This window comes from Lynx canadensis, chromosome B3 (assembly GCF_007474595.2).
Source record: "Lynx canadensis isolate LIC74 chromosome B3, mLynCan4.pri.v2, whole genome shotgun sequence".
NCBI lineage: Eukaryota > Metazoa > Chordata > Mammalia > Carnivora > Felidae > Lynx > Lynx canadensis.
This window is the reverse complement of record NC_044308.2, coordinates 3854133-3871237: the sequence shown is the minus strand read 5'-3', so window position 1 is coordinate 3871237 and position 17105 is coordinate 3854133. Positions and strand designations below refer to the sequence as shown.

Sequence of the window (17105 nt, the reverse complement as noted above, 5' to 3'; positions counted from 1 at the left end):
TGCTGTGCACCCACTGCTCTGTCTCCACTAGAGCCATCAACAAAGAACTCGACGTGTTCGTGTTTCCTAGATCCGGCCTCTCAGAGCACGGACATCACTGTAACCAGGAGTGTCTCGGAATGACTCTGGCTTTGCCAAATAGACCTAACTGTCTATAATGAACGCAAATGTAATTCTAGTTCGCTCATTTATAAATCATCGCTTGCTGTGGACTCACATTAAAATCATATGACCACAGTGTGGTCTCATCAGGACACAGAGAATTTGTTTTCTTAGCGCCAAAAGGTCACCAAGGGAGAAGAGTGGCAAGACTCCCGGAAAGAGGCGGGACCGAGGTCTGGCGGAGTTGGATGCAGCGCCCCCTGGGGCTGATCGCTAGCTGGGTGACAGGCGTGTCACCGTCTGCAAAGTGGGGAATGACCCTGAGACACCCTCTCACCCACTTGAAGTCTAATGTGACAGCGTGCTGGACGGCGTGGGACTGACGCACCACACACATTCCAGGTCTCACGTGGATGCTGGCTCGCTCTCCCTTCAGGCATGACCATACTGCCCCAACCTGTCACTAGGAAGACCTCTCCTCCCCTTGCCAACTGGGTCTCTACTCAGAAGGAAAATTATTTTTCAGGCCCATTACGATGACAGGGCTCCGTGCTGCACGTCCCCCGCTTTGGACCCCAGCTTTAACAGACGCAGACAAAAGCCAATCGGGTTTGGGCAGCCAGCCCTGGACGTGTCGGAATCAGGAGGCCTGACCTGGAAACGAAGGGCAGGCTGGCGATACATGTCCCAGCAGCACGGCGGGGCCACGTGCTCATGGGGCCGGGGGGCGGGGGGGGGGGGGGGGGAGGCGGGTGAGCTGAGCTGCCCACGCTGGCTTTCCATGATGCCAAGCACAGGACATCAGTGGAGCTGACGCCCTCATAAGTGAGGACATGTTACACCGGCTCAGGCAGAGACTGGGACGAACTGAGCAGGTCATTTTCATTATACGGAGCCCACACGCACAGTGCCAGGGGTGAGTGACCAGGCAGTGTCTTCATGGACCCTCCAGGTTGTCCCCAGGACTTTTTTTTTTTTTTTTTTTAAATAAAGTCGGTGAGGAAGCACTGAGATCTTCCGAGAAAAGCAGAAGGAGGGGCAAGGCTAGTGCTTCTGTACGGCTGTTGTATTTTCCCTGCTAAACCCAGCGCCCTCTGAGGAGCCCGTCCCGCTCTTAGCTCCTGGGCTGCAACGCACGAGGCCACTCGCGGGTCCTCACCTCCCACCTTCAGGGTCCTCACCCAACTCCCCAGGGATGGCTGGGCAGGGATCGTGGGGCCTGACCACGGAGGGACACAGCGGTCGTGGTGCAACTTCTGCCAACGTCTCCTACCAACAGCAAGATGCAATGCACAGGGGCTTCGGCAACTCTACCTCCCTGTGAACAGGTCACCCGAGCACGCTCCCGTCAGTCAAGAGGGTCCCTTCCAGACCAGTAAGTGACCTAACACGCAGGAGTGCTGGGCATCGGAAGGCTCCAGGCTGAGGTCTCGGAATCCCGGCTGCTCCCAGGCAGCCCCAGGTCCAGTCTGCAGCCAGGTGGTCTGACCTGGCCTGAGAAGAACCCCCTTTCAGCCACTGCTGGGCCAAACCACGGCCGGCCTGGCTTTCTGGTCTCCTGACCAGTAGGGAGCTGCTACCCACTGTCCTGTGCCATCCGGAGCTCTGGGGAGGGCAGGATGGCAGCACCCTACCTCCTGTCACCGAGAGGGCTGCCCACACTTGCCACTGCCCGTGCGCCACGAGCCCGGCATGCTCAGGCAAAGCTGCCCCACTCGGCCTGCAGGCCCCCATCCCCCACTGCCCCGAGGTGCCTCGGTGCTCCAGACGACCGGCCTTCCCTCCTCCCAAATAAGACCTCTCTGCTCAGAGACAGTCTCGGTGGCAGGACTCACCATAGGGTGAGCGCGTGTGGGCGTGTGCGTGCGTGTGTGTGTCCCACTGCCTCCTCGGGCTGTTTTGTTGTTTATCCAGATTCACCAGGGGGTAGTTCTAGAAACTCTTTCTAGAAGGGGATGCTCTCTTGGTGGTTCTCAAAGCAGGCAGAGGGAGGCAAGGAGGAAGTAAGGCCTCCAACATCCCGAAAGGCATTTCGAAATGCCTGTAGCCAAGGCACGTGCAGGGCACCCAGATGTCCCTGGCCCCGCCGAGAAACTCTGTAAGAGAGGAGAGCTGAATGTCTCTGGTCCCTCCCTTAGCAGGAAGGGAGGCAGGCAGGGCTCCCCTGTTGCTAAGGTCACGGCTCAGCCAGGCTGAGCAGACTCTCCCTCGTGGGCTTGGGCGAGCTCTTTCCCCACACAGGGTCCTGGCCTACATCCCAAGCCTGGAGAAGAAGGGTGGTCCCAGTTCAAAAGGGCCCAGGGACAGAGCACCATGAATGGACCACTGGGGGGCCTCAGACCAGCTCCTGCCGCTTCCGTGGCCACCTGCCCTGCCCCAGGGCCACCCGAGCCCATCCAGAAGCTTGACCACACACAGTGAGTCAAATTCCTATCTGATACTCGCCCAGATCAGCAAAAGGAAGGATTGTTCAACAGGATCTAATGGACCCTGCTGGCAGGAGGCTGGGAAGGGGGGGGGTGTCGATTAAAACACTAAGTTCTGTTTATCTGTTTAGTTAAACAAATATTTATTAAGCACCTTTGTGCCAGGCACTGTGCTAGGCGCCCTCACTGCACGCTGTCCCCACAGCACAGTCATCTGCTCAGAAGTTAAAACCCAGGAAAGGAACACTGTCGCAACCCTACGAACTGGGGGTGGGTGGAAGGGGGGCAGAGTGGGTGCAGGCAGTGCCTGTGAGCCCACCCCAGACTTGTTTGCTCTCTCGACAAGTCTCTACTAAGCGGCTGCTTTAAAGCATCTTGATTCTTACCGAGAGGGAAGGCATTACCCCCATGCCCCGCGCACGGGTGCCTGGTGGACGTTCAAATGCTCTGAACGTTCTTCCAAAAAAAGGAGGTGGAAAGCGTGTTCCTATTTGTAATAGAAAATCCTTTGCTCAGTTGGTATGGTCGCAACAGCCCTTAAGAAAGATACAAACATCCCTGCCCTGACTACGTAAACGTTTAAGGGAGACCTAGCGCGGGATTCCTGAGTCAGAACCTTCCAGATGTCCGCAGCCTCGCGAGGTCAGGGAGGCGAGAGGAGGCGTGTGTTCCGGAGGGGAGAGTGGACGGCACCACGGGTGTGGAGGCGCAACAAACCACACCTGCACTAACAGAGCGACGCACACGAGAGGACGCCCCAGCCCTCGGCCCACGGCCCCTAGCTGTCGGTCCCCAGCTTGGAGAGGCCGCGGCGGAAGTCGTGCAGGCCGTCGATCTTCGCGTCCAGCACCTCCAGGAAGCTCTTGAGCTCCACCTTCAGGTGGCGCTGGCGGTACTTACTCTCCTCAATGTCCGTCTTGAGGGACCGCACCTTGCCCTCCAGGTTCTGATTGTCTCTCTCTGCCGCCTGAAGGAAGACACACGGGGGGACCGGTCACCGAGACCCCCTCCCTCTGGGGGGCCCGCATCCCTAGCTAAGTCCCCCAGCACCCATGCCTGTGCCTGCTGACGTCAGCACAGAACTCGGGGCTCTCCGGTGCACCCCCTTTCCTGATGGTTCCCTGGCAGAGTGCGTGACCAACACCTGAGCTAATAAAGGGCGGCTCCACACAGGACGCAGAGCTTGGGTCCTGCCTGGGGGAGCCTGAGGCAAGAGGGCCTTCTCACAGAGTGCCCAGGAGAGGAAGCCCGCAGGCCTAGCACACGGGGTTTTCCGCCCCAGTCCCAGAACGGTCAGCAGAGACCACATGCTAGTTCCATTCTGAGACAGAGAAGCAGGTCCAACGGGACAGTGACTTGTTTCCCCGGCTCTACGGAGAGGCTCCCGGGCCAGCCTCTGGCGTCCATGAGGAAGGTCGGAGCCGTGCCAGACTCAGGCACAGCGGTCTGGGCACCGGCATCAGGTGGTGTGACCAAGGGGGCAGTCGAGCTCCTAAGGGTCTGGTGGCTGCGAGTCCTTAAACAAGGTGTAAGCCTGTGCTCTTCACATCCAGTAAGAGCTTCATCTTATGGACGTGATCAGGAGTGTTCTGCTCACGTGTACAGGAACCACCGACTAATATGGGGGTCGTTCCTGAAGTGGGGGGACCCTTGGAGGTGAAAGGGGACGTGGAAACCCCTCTCTGTGGATTGGGAACCTGAGGCCAGTGCGGTGGGGGTGGGGGGGGGGAATGGGTGCCCAAGGTTAAGTCCAAGGTCACGGGCAAGGTGGGCTAGCAGCGGGGTCTTACACTCTCCGCCCTCCCTTCTGCCGGGCTCCTCACCGCCCAAAGACTCTGCAGAGCCTTCTGTGGGCGGGAATCAGTCACCGCACGATGATTATTCACAAGACACCTTCGCAGAAGTGGAAAAACCAGAAGGCAAACACTGCTGAGTCTGCACCCTGGGGAGGGGTCACAGACGGCATCTGGCAGGCGGTTACCAACGGCTTTTCAGGACTAGAAAGTCACCGTTCTTTACCGCGGGAGGTGTGAAAAGGGGGAGCCCGGAGAAACGGGTAGCCCCCACGAACGCCTTCCAGTCGGAGCCAAGGCAGATGCGCCCCTCCTTACCTCTAACTTCTCAGAGACGTATTCGCACTCTGACATGAGCTGAGGTATGATTTCACTTTGTTTGCGGAGGTCATTCAACTCCTACGGGGCACAGAGGTTTGAAAAAAAATCGTGAAAGCAAGTCAGATTAAAAAAAAAAAAAAAAGCCCTCGTGAACGTCCACGACCCGTGTGCAGCCGACGGAGGCAGCTGTGCTGAGTCCGTACCGTCTGCGTAACGACAACGGGGATGAAGTTAACACGTAACGCGCGGCCGGGTGTGTTAGGGGTTGTTATCGCGTGAAGTCTGCACACCACCACAGAAAAGACAGGTGCTCTTACGATCCCCAACTTGCAGATGGGGAAACTGAGGCTGGGAGGTTTGGTACCTCAGCTGTCCTGCCAACCCCCCCACCCCCGCCCCGGGGCGAAAACAACTGCCTGATCGCAGATCACCTGTCACAGTTTCCGAGTGTTTCGTAAGCGTCCAGCCTGGCCTGGCGACACAGCTGGTGTGGGGGCTGCGCAGGGCAGGGTCGGCCCCGTGCTCTGAGCGTTTGTGCCTCGATGCAGCTCTGGGCGGTCCCCCGCGGATGCCCAGGCAGCTGCCAGGCAAGTCACGTGCTCCCCAGACACCTGCCGTGTCCCAGGCATGGACGGCCCCTCCGGCCCACTCACTGTCTCCTTCTCCCGCACTTCGGACTCCAGCTCCTCGATCCTCTGCTTCAGCTGTGTGTTCCTCTCCTTCTCTCTGTTTATCTCGCTGCACTGCTCTTCCAGCTCGTCAATCTTTAACAAAGCAGGGGTGCCACGTTACTTCGGTGGTGAAACAGAAGGTCACCACGGCTGTTTATGCTGTCTTTCCAAACAGAACCGCAAACTAACCCCCTTTCGCATCTTTCCTCGCGTCTACGAACCAACTCCGGGCGGCTGCCCTCTTTCACCCCCGGCAGAGCCCAGTCCCGTCACCAAACCTGGCTTCAGGACGAGCCGGGCTTCCGGTTCTCTCTCTCAGCCACAGGATAGGAACTTCAGGTTTGCTTTAAAAGGATTCCTCACAAGTACAGGGGCCGGATGTCCCATGAATCTATCTACTTCTCCCCATAATGATCGGTACATCGTTTAATCAGGTCCTGGGTCACTCTGTTTCATCTCAAAGGTTTAAGCCAGCAGGGAAGAGAACCAATCAGCCGTGTGGGACAATGGCCACCAAATGGGACACAGGGACGTTTCCAACATTTTAAATCAGGGTGACCTTTCCTTACCGGTGCACGGCAGGAAGGGCCTGGCCCGTGAGCCTCCTCCTGGAGACAGGAGACGTGCAGACTGAACTGGGGAGTCCCCAGAGTTCATTCTTCTCCCCTTCCCAGCCCTGACCCCCTCAGAAGGGACGCAAAGGCCTCACCACCTTGGCACTGCTGTGTGTCTGATGCGGAGTGCTTCCCAGCGGCCAGAGCGCACGTGCGCAGTAGGAACGCAACCCGCTGGTAACACAGAACCCCACACCGACGGGGTCCCGCAAACAAGCGGCAGGCCTCGAGGCAAAGGGCACTGGGCGGTCACCACGAGGACACTTTCAGAGGTGGCCGGCACACCAGCTCTCGGGGTCTGAACCCCCAGCCACAGGAGCTGCTGGGGACCCCACTGACTTCCACCTTGCACCCTGGAGGTTCCCAGTGCTTCTCGTTGAGGGGAGCGGACTCCTCCCGGGTTTGGGTCTGAGACTCAGACGCAAACAGAAACCAACTCCCTGCTTGGAAAGAGCAGCAAAGGGCCACCGATCGCTCTGGCAGGCCACTCGGCCAGGCCTCGGGAGGGAACGCGGAGTCAGCACTTGGCCTGGCGCCCTGGCCGGCAGCACTTACGGCGCCGAAATGAAAAAGACAACACGAGGCAGGGCTCCGCGCCATCCGTACCAAAGGAAGGTGGGGAGACAGGGGGGCGGCTCTGCGGGTCCATCCAGGCCGGGCGGGCAGGGGGCCAACGGGGGAGCGACAGCCAAGTGAACACCAGCCTCCGTGCGATCCCCCCCACCCCTCCCCCGCCAGGTCCTGAACTTAACAAAGCAGCCCCCGACCACGGCCGCTGTCCCGGCGCCCACCTTGTTCCGGAGCCGATCGTTCTCCTCGCGGCACAGGGAGAACTGGCGCTTCCACTGCTCCACGCTGGCGGCCGACTCCTGAAGCGCCGCCGTCAGCCGGGCGTTACTCTCCCGCAGGGTCTGCAGCTCCACCTCCCACTTCTTCACGTTGGCGGCGCTGCGGGGGCGCGGGAGGTGACCGGGTGGCCGTGTGCCCTCCGCCCCGCTCCACCCCACCTGCCACCCCGGCAGTACGGGGAAGACCCCCTCGCCCCCTCCTGAGCTCTGGCCCCAGAGCCCTGTGTCGTGTCCTGTCCCGTCCCTTCCTGAAGGAGTGTCATGACCGGCAGGCCCTTTCCAGCAATCCCGGACACCTGAGGACACCAGGTATGACAGACACTGGCTCCGGGCCATAATAGGCCCCTGTGTCCCCTCCAAGCCCCAAGAGGACTCCAGAGCCAGAGACCAGAGGGCAGAGGACACAGTGACCGTGTGAGAGAGGGGGCCCAGACTGACCTGACGTCAGGGGCAGAGGACGACCACAGGTCTGCGGGACACCTCCATGTGACCAAAACAACCTCGTGTTTGCCCTTTATCCTCTGTGCTCCCTGAAGGAGCTTCAAAAAACAAACTTGGGGGGGGGGGGGCAGGTGGTGCCTGCGTGGCTCAGTTAGTTGAGCATCTGACTTTGGCTTTGGCTCGGGTCATGATGTCGTGGTTCAACGAGTTCGGGCCCCGCGTCGGGCTCTGTGCTGACAGCTCGGAGCCTGGAGCCTGCTCCGGATTCTGTCTCCCTCTCTCTTTGCTGCTCCCCCACTTGCGCTCTGTCTCTCCCTCTCAAAAATAAACATTTAAAAAAAAAACCAGAAGCAAACTGGAATCAGGTTCCCCTCAGGTACTGTTGGCTTTCATGTTCCTCTGTCTCCTGGCTTTGGAGCCCAGCGTGGGGTGTCGTGGGTGCCCCGAGGGCTGAGCCGCACAGGACACACAGGGCAAGCCCGGGATTCTTATCAATCCTGCCTGGTGAACAACCAGACTTCTGTCTCTAAATGCTTTTTGACGGGGGGGGGGGGGGGGGGGGGGGGGGGGGGGGAGGGTGGGTGATTTTTTTTTTTTTTTCCCAGTAAGTAAATAGGACTGTATCTCAATAATCTGTGTCACCTTTCATCCTAGTCTCAAGGATCTAGGAACTTCACTGGAAAAGATAAGCTTTCAAACACCATAGCAAAAAAAAAAAAAAAAAAAAAAAAAAAAAAAAAAAAAAGGTAAAATATAATCTGATTAATTTCAGAGGTAATGATCGAGAATGTAAGCTGATTTAGAGAAATGGTTTCATGCTCTCTTCCTATAATTCACTTGTTCATTAAGTGGGGATTTAAAAACATTTATTTTTAGGGGTGAAACGTTTTCATCCAGGCAGTGCTGTGTTAAAACCACGAAAGAGTGAAAAGCAGGTGGTATGATGGAAAAATTGACTAGCCGTGGGACCTCAGGCAAGCACTCACTTTTTACCACCTGGGACTAAGTTTCCTCATTTGTAAAATGGAGTTCATATGACCCAGCTTTTTAATGGGGGCAAGTCTGAGGAGAGCACCTTCTCAGCCACAGGAAGGTTGGGGGAAGCTGGCCAAACCCCCGGCCGGGGGAACGGGATGATTCCCAAGGATAGCAGCTCTGAATATGCTCACAGGGTCAGATCAGCCCAGCCTTCCGGAAAAGGGCCATCTCAAGATACAAAAACATACACATAGCCTGTGTAGTCATTACAAATTAAAGTCATGTTGATATTATTATGGGGATTGTGTTAAATAATTTATACATCAGTTTAGGGGAAATTGATTCTTTCTATCTATCTATCTATCTATCTATCTATCTATCATTTTTGAGAGAGACAGAGACAGAATGCAAGTGAATTAGGGGCAGAGAAAGAGGGAGACACAGAAGCAGAAGCAGGCTCCAGGCTCTGAGCTGTTGGCACAGAGCCTGACGCGAGGCTCGAACTCACGAGCTGTGAGATCATGACCTGAGCTGAAGTCGGATGCTCAACCGACTGAGCCACCCAGGCACCCTGGAAATTGATTCTTTTTAAAATATCAAGGCTTCCTACTACTTTCCAACAGAAAATATATTTTTTAATTATTCATTTATAGTCCTCAAAATCATTTTAAAGCTTTCTTTACAGAGATACTGTATTTTCTGAAGTTTTTGTATTTTATGATTCTGGCTCGTGTAATTTATGGTTCTAGCTCCTATTGTTAAAGGAAATCTCTTCTTCAAATACATATTTTCTATGTGATGTTTGTATATAGAGAAGCTACTGATTTTTGTGAGATGTTATTTTTCATAGTTTTTCATAGTTTCTTAGATTTTCACAGGTTTTTCTTGAGTGTTCAAGATGCAATCTTATATACAAGTAAATGATAAACTTGGGTCCTTAGAAAACAAAACGGGGGCATCTGGGTGGCTCAGTCGGTTGAGTGTCAGACTTCAGCTAAGGTCACGATCTCAAGGTTTGTGAGTTCTAGTCCGGCACTGGGCTCTGTGCTGACAGCTCAGAGCCTGGAACCTGCTTCGAATTCTGTGTCTCCCTCTCCCTCTGTCCTCCCCCACTCGCTCTGTCTCTCTCAAAAATAAACAAACGTTAAAAAAAAAATTAAAGAGGGGAGCCTGGGTGGCTCAGTTGGTTGAGCGTCCTACTTTTGCTCAGGTCATTATCTCATGCTTTGTGGGTTCAAGCCCCGAGTCGGGCTCTGTGCTGACAGCTCGGAGCCTGGAGCCTACTTTGGATACTGTGTCTCCCTCTCTGTCTCCCCCACTCACGCCCTGTCTCTTTCTCTTAAAACTAAGTAAACATTAAAAAAATGTAAAAAAAAAAAAAAAAAACCACGAAAAAAAACACATACAAGCACAGGCACACATCTCTGTCACACTCACACAAACCTCTTTCACGTTCTCTGTACTCTCACCATAAACAGACACACACACACACACACACACACACACACACACACACACACACTTGCACATTCACACACATGAACTGACACCAGTCTGGTCAGCCAGACGGAGAATAGCCACAGAGCCAGCTGGCCTTGCTTTGGCCCGGAGACAAGACCAGACACTCTGAGCAGGACCCCGTCTCCTCAGGAAACCCTGCGCAGCAGGAAAGGCTGCAGGGAGGCACTGAGCCGGGAGAAAATAGCGTCTGGATTTCAAACACCCTTACCTCTGCGTCAAAGCAATCTTCAGCTTGTCGTTCTCAGACTTCAGGTGCGTGTCAGCAGGACCCACGTGAGAGGCCTTTTCATCGTCCGTCCCGTTGACGCTGGATGCCTGAGTAGAAGACGGGCTTTCACACCCAGATTCCTGGCCAAAGTGAATTCCCTTCACACATTACTGTTCACAGTAGCAGCAAATCGGGCATAACGAGAAAGCGTGTTAGTGAGCGGGGGAGAAGCAAGTCATGGGACCGGGATGCGGCAAAGACTAGCACGTGGAAAGATATCAAGAACAAAAGAAGGGGCGCCTGAGCGGCTCAGTGGGTCGAGCTGAGCATCCGACTCCTGATTTCGGCTCAGGTCATGATCTTGTGGCTTGGGGAGTTCAAGCCCTGCGTCGGGCTCTGTGCTGACACTGCAGAGCCTACTTGAGATTCTCTCCCTCTCTCTCTCTCCCTCTTTCTGTCTACCCCTCCCCCACTTGCACTCTTTCTCTCTTGAAATAAATAAACATTAAAAAAAAAAAAAAAAAAAGAACAAAGGAAAAGGCCCAGAGGAGTCTCCTCGAAGCTCAGAAAGTCTGTGCACTTTACAGAGAAAAAGAGTCCACCCGGGGCCCTGACTCAGGATCACTTACTCAACTTTATACATAAGCCTAACAAGCTTGGACACCGGGGCTCCCTTATTGAACACAGAAGCCACAGACGAAAACAGGGGGAGGGATTCACAACAAGGAACAAGAAAGAGGGAATGAGGAGAAAGTATTAGAAGCTGGAACTTAAAACCCCTGGGGCCACAGAGAGACCAACACTCCTTAAACATGCAGGACTCGGATGTGGCTGTGGCCTCCACTGCTGTCAGCATTATTATGAATATGAATATTCTGAGCTGCTTTGTGTAACAAGTCATACCAACCGTGGGTGACATCTCATCTGGTCTAGGATAAGACCTTATTTAGCCTCCAATAAGCATAAAGGCAAAGGCAGGGACCCGAAAGGGAATGATGTGTACATCTGACTTTAAATTTCTGCTCTCTCTCTTAAAAAAAAAAAAAGTGCCATAAACAAAATTAAAATGCACACAAGAAACGTGGGAACATATCTGCTGCTGAACATTTGCATATATGAAAAACAAGATGTTAATACTTTTCTTGTGCTGGAAAACTCTCAGAGGCCTTGTCTTCTAGAGCCACGCGCTGACATATTTACAGATGAAATGATCTCTGGGATTTGCTTTAAAATTTAGGGGGAGAGGAGGGTCCGGGGTGGGGGGATGGATGAAACAACAGGTCATAAATTCTTAATCGTTAAAGCTGACCTATGCGTCCCACGGAGGTTCGTTTTACAATTCTGCCAAGCTGTGAACAGGTTCAAAAACGTCCACGTTAAAAAAATAAAATTCCTAGAAATCTACGCTAAAAGATTAACCCTTTAATGTTTTTTAAAAAAGGAAAAAAAAGGGGCACCTGGATGGCTCAGTCGAGCGTCCAACTCTGGATTTCGGCTCACGTCATGATCTCACAGTTTGTGAGTTGGAGCCCCGCATCGGGCTCGTCGCTCTCAGCAGATCATACCTGCTTGGGACTCTCTCCCCCTTCCCCTCTGCCCCTCCCCGGCTCATGCTCTCTCTCTCTCTCAAAATAAATAAATAAACTTAAAAAAAAAAGGGAAAAATACATAATTGACATTTACAGAAGAAGAAATGCATAGAACCAATAAACAAAAAATATTTAATCTCACTGGTAAAGAAATACAAAATGAGAAAAGGCCAAGAGAATATATTTTTCTTCTGTCAAGTCAACAAAGCTTTGCTGGTGAGAGTGTGGGAGGAAAACTTGCTCTCAGTCACTGCTGGGGGTGGTGAGAAGCATCCATTTCTGTGGGCTAAGTCTGCAGTATTTATCAAAACCTTTTATTTTTTTATTTTTTTTTCCAACGTTTTTTTTAATTTATTTTTGGGACAGAGAGAGACAGAGCATGAACGGGGGAGGGGCAGAGAGAGAGGGAGACACAGAATCGGAAGCAGGCTCCAGGCTCTGAGCCGTCAGCCCAGAGCCCGACGCGGGGCTCGAACTCACGGACCGCGAGATCGTGACCTGGCTGAAGTTGGACGCTTAACCGACTGCGCCACCCAGGCGCCCCTATCAAAACCTTTTAAAATGCCCCTGCCTTTTAACCCAGTACTTCCAGTCCAAGAATTTACCTTGCAGAAATGATCAAACGCACAAAGATGTGCGAGGACGTTCATCACAGTGTCATTTGTATTCATGAAAAATCAGAAACCACATAGATGCCCCAAAGTAGAGGTTAATGGAGTAAGGTGTGATACAGACAAATACTAGAATGTTGTCTAGCCATTAAGATAGTTTCGAAAAGGGATATTTGAAAACACAGGGGAATGATCACGAAACATAAAGTAAAAAAGGTTAAAAAGAACAATATAAATATATACTAGATATTTAACACATATCTTTGTGTGGTGCGGACTCTATTCTTTATAGAATGGCAATGTTTTGATTTTTACAATAAATATATATTGCTTTCACGGTCAGGATGAAACCCCTATTAAATGTTTAAAATCTTCAAATATTTGGAACACTGGGCCAAAGTGTTCATTCCCCAGGAGATTCAGGAAAGCAAGCAATTGTATGACTTCTAATAAAAATGAAAAGAAAAATGTACAGTGGTCTCTACATCTGGGGACACATCAAGAAGGATAAATAAAAACTAAACCTTAGAGACAAGAAAAAAAAAAACAACAAAACCCTGATAGGTAATTAATACATACACATAATATAGCATCTGATGGGTATACATGATTTAAGGTTTAAAATACCTTTTGTGGGGGGGGGGGGGAAACAAAGATTAAAATAAAACACTTATATAAAGAAATTCTGACATTAAAGTTTAAAGGTATAGCTATAATATGTGGTGTCCAGAAAAAGATTGTATATTAGAAACTCTAGATTGTGGACCATTTTGGGGGTCCAATTTCATTTCAGGGGTCCAATTTCATAGGTGCTCAGTGGTTACTTATGGTTATCAGTATATGAAATTAACAGGATCACTTAGATTACATTAAAGATTATTCAGAGTCAGGAAAGTTCTTGCCCACCTGAAGTCTAATACGCATTCATTTCCATAAATTCACACGGGGCATCTTTCATACGATGAGCCGGGACCGGCGCTGGGAAATCCCGGTCCTGAGGGTCAGTCACCGCGGTGGCCAAACCCGGGGCCCTCCGCTCTGCAGCACTGACTCACTCAGCCCGCGCCTGCCTCCGGTCAGTAACGGGGAGGTTTCTCCTCTGTCTTCCTTGCTGGGCCCCTTCCCCTAGCTGGGCAAACTTAACAAGGCTCTAGCTTTGCCCTCCTCTCCCCACGGCTTCTTGGAAAGGCCAAGCCTTCAGCTATTACTTCTTCGAGGCTGACGGTCAAGTCTAGAATGTCAGTCTTGACAGCTCAAGATGCCCAGTCCCCTGGTTCTCTTCCTACAGGCTGTCCTCAACATCCCTCCCTTCCTCCTCACCCCTGCAGCTGCACCCTCGCCAATCCACCGACCGTCTGTGGCTCCCTGACTTCCTCCCCATGTGAGTACAACCCTCACATCAATTCCAGAGAAACAGTCAGGGAACACCTCCAACGTCTACCACAACAACCCAACAATAAGTAGACAACAAATAATAAACTGCTAGTCAAGAATTCCAGGTCTTTTGCAGGATCACCAAGTGCAGCTCCAATTCCTCTCACAGGGCATCTTGTTCCCAGCCAGGCAGACTCCCGGCTGTGTTGGCTGTTGCATCGTGCTTGTTCCGAACCCCGAATCCTGCCCCTGACGTCTCCTCTCCCTGTCTCTGTGCACATAACCTTACCACGAGATCAAGGCTTCCACCCACCATTATATACACCAAACTAGACCTCAGAAACTAGACATTTTTTAAATGTTTTTATTTATTGGGGGGGGAGGGGCAGAGAGAGAGGGAGACACAGAATCCGAAGCAGGCTCCAGGCTCCGAGCTGTCAGCCCAGAGCACAACATGGGGCTCGAACCCACGAACCGCAAGAGCATGACCTGAGCCGAAGTCAGACGCTCAACCGACTGAGGCACCCAGGCGCCCCAATCGTCACACTTTTAAGTAGACAGACAACTCAATTTCTGGCAAAGCCGTATCTCCTTTGCTAAACCAGAGCTGTTGGAATACCATCTCCCATCTGACTTTGTTAAAACAGAGAAGCAGAGACAAGGGTTCTCCAGCATCAGCCAAGTTTTCTCTCTTGTGGGCACGAGGTACCTACCAGTATTGTCACTGCACATCGTTCACGCAGACTTGCCCCCCAGCACTGAAGGGAAACACAGTGCTTTGCCTCTGGTATTTAAACACAATGACAAAGAATGCCTCTTAGGGGCCAGAGGCATGCGGTAATTCTAACCTCATCTAGTGCTTTCCGTCAAAAATACATCAGCACATCTGGAAAACTCAAGACTCTCAGAGAAACACGTCCTCACACCTCAGTGCGAGCAGGCTAAGAGTGGAAAAAGCCTTCACAACGCCCCTAATGCTGGAAGTCCCTACTTCTCGTCCCAAGTGACAAGGAACAAAGAGGCTCAATTACTGATCACACTCAGATTTATTTTGTGGACAAATCACTTACTTGGGAATGATTGCTCGAAGTCTCCGTTTTCTCCTGGGACTTGTCTCTGGCTAGTCTGGCGGCTTCTTTGACCTCCTGGAATTTCTCTGCAAACTGAACGTGAACAGGAGTTACTGAGGTTGTTCTCAACCTTACACACAGCTGGTCTCCAGGACCCACCTTCGGGACTTTGCACTCATTTCAAGTCAATAAAATCTGTATAAATCCAGAAGAATAATTTTATTCAAGACTAAAAAGAAATGATACAAGGAATGCCTCTTCCAGTAAACTCCCGGCCTAGGTCAGATCGCAATCATTTTCTAAGCTGCTGAAGCCAGTTTAATACTGAAGTATTGGGACACTTGGGTGGCTCAGTTGGTTAAGGATATATGACTTTGGCTCAGGTCATGATCTCGCGGTCTGTGGGTTCAAGCCCCGCGTTGGGCTCCGTGTTGACAGCTCAGAGCCTGGAGCCTGCTTCCAATCTACATCTTCCTCTCTGCCCCTCCCCTGCTCAGGCTCACGCATGCTCTGCTCTCTCAAAAATAAACGTTAATACTGAAGTATTAAAAACAAACACCTCCTGGGGCGCCTGGGTGGCGCAGTCGGTTAAGCGTCCGACTTCAGCCAGGTCACGATCTCGCGGTCCGTGAGTTCGAGCCCCGCGTCAGGCTCTGGGCTGATGGCTCAGAGCCTGGAGCCTGTTTCCGATTCTGTGTCTCCCTCTCTCTCTGCCCGTCCCCAATTCATGCTCTGTCTCTCTCTGTCCCAAAAATAAGATTAAAAAAAAACGTTGAAAAAAAAAATTTTAAAAACAAACACCTCCAGTTAAAAGTAACTAATACAGGGGCGCCGGGGTGGCGCAGTCAGTTAAGCGGCCGACTTCAGCCGGGTCACGATCTCGCGGTCCGGGAGTTCAAGCCCCGCGTCAGGCTCTGGGCTGATGGCTCAGAGCCTGGAGCCTGCTTCCGATTCTGTGTCTCCCTCTCTCTCTGCCCCTCCCCCGTTCATGCTCTGTCTCTCTCTGTCCCAAAAATAAATAAACGTTGAAAAAAAAAATTTAAAAAAAAAAAAGTAACTAATACAAATGCAAGAAAATAAAATGTAGCTGTACCACAGAAGGAGTCCATGAAAAACTTCACCTCTATCAAAAGACCTGAAAGGTCCAAGAACTTGTACGATATGATGGAAACGAAGAAGATCCAGTGAGTTGGGGAGAAGGAACTGGTCTAGACTTTAAAACTTTAAGACGTAAAACAGCAAAATGCAAAAAACAGCAAAAGTCAACATGCAGCATATGATCGAATCCTGCCCTGAACAGACCATCCGTGGAAGACTTACAGGGAGGCAGATGAAGAAATGGGAACAGAGACTGGATTTAAATGACATCAAGGAATTACTCATTTTACTAGAAATGCCTGTGATGTCATGGTTAGGAGGGAAAATGTCATTATTTTTTTAGAGATAAATCCTAAAATGTCTGGATGTCTGCAACGTACTTCAGCAACAATAATATAGATGAAGGGGGCGCCTGGCTGGCTCAGTCGGTTAAGCGTCCAAATTCAGCTCAGGTCATGATCTCGCAGTCCGTGGGTTCAAGCCCCGCGTTGGGCTCTGTGCTAACAGCTTGGAGCCTGGAGCCTGCTTCCCATTCTGTGTCTCCCTCTCTCTGCTCCTCCCCTGTTCACACTCTGTCTCTGTCTCTGTCTCTCAAAAATAAACATAAAAAAAATTTTTTTTTAAATAGATGAAGAAATGTGGCAAAACAAGGGTTAAGTCTGGTGACGTGTATACGGTGTTTTTTATCCTATGCTCTCTACTTTTAAAAAATGTTTTAATATTTTCATAATAAATTTCTTACAATGCCAGAGCAATCAAATCAATCACTGGCTTATAGTCACTGACAAGGCAACTGATTTTAATTAGCAAATACATTGTTCAAGCAGAGAACGTTCTGTGATAAAGCTGGCATTACAAAGCAAGAGAGAGCTAAATGTGCTTGCTGCAAAACACAAAGAGCTAGCAAGTTGCAAGGCTGCGAGGAGGCTTTTGCTGAGAACACGTTAATTTCGGAGCACAGGCTACTCTGGGAGCGTGTTTACAACGCAGACAGCAGTGGCCCGCTTGGGAAAACCTTGCCAGATGACAGACACTGTGAACAAAGCACCCTGGCTGAAGCAGGAAAGGACAGCCCTTCTGTGCTGGCCGATGTTGCTCCCGCAGGACCATAAATAAAGCCCAGCCACGGGGCTTCATATTTAACCATCCCAGAGCAATCAGAGGAAAATCACATTACTTGTTTAAAACATGTGAGGTCCAGGGGCGCCCGGGTGGCTCAGCTGGTTAAGCATCCATCCGACTTCGGCTCAGGTCATGCATGATCTTACAGTTTGTGAGTTTGAGCCCCGCGTCGGGCTCTGTGCTGACACCTCAGAGCCTGGAGCCTGCTTCGGATTCTGTGTCTCCCTCTCTCTCTGCCCCTCCCCCGCTCGTGCTCTGTCTCTCAAAAATAAACATTAAAAAAAGAAAAAAAAAAAACCATGTGAGGTCCAGCCTGAG

At 51.5% G+C, this 17105-nt stretch overlaps 1 protein-coding gene across 2 annotated transcripts in view; it reads right to left on the bottom strand.

Annotated features, from left to right (window-relative positions):
• Positions 1-1068: 1068 nt before the first annotated feature.
• HOMER2 (homer scaffold protein 2) overlaps positions 1069-17105 on the bottom strand; it is a 93161-nt gene continuing 77124 nt past the window's right edge. Inside the window, exons 4-9 of one of the 2 annotated variants that reach the window (XM_030317282.2) lie at positions 14568-14660; positions 9924-10063; positions 6719-6875; positions 5296-5406; positions 4640-4720; positions 1069-3495 (exon numbers count right to left, since the gene is read on the bottom strand). In XM_030317282.2, the coding sequence (XP_030173142.1) occupies positions 3307-3495; positions 4640-4720; positions 5296-5406; positions 6719-6875; positions 9924-10063; positions 14568-14660 (771 nt within the window). In that variant the 3' untranslated portion in view covers positions 1069-3306. The remainder of the gene's footprint in view (positions 3496-4639; positions 4721-5295; positions 5407-6718; positions 6876-9923; positions 10064-14567; positions 14661-17105) is intronic. The other variant, XM_032593556.1, reaches the window with a different exon arrangement.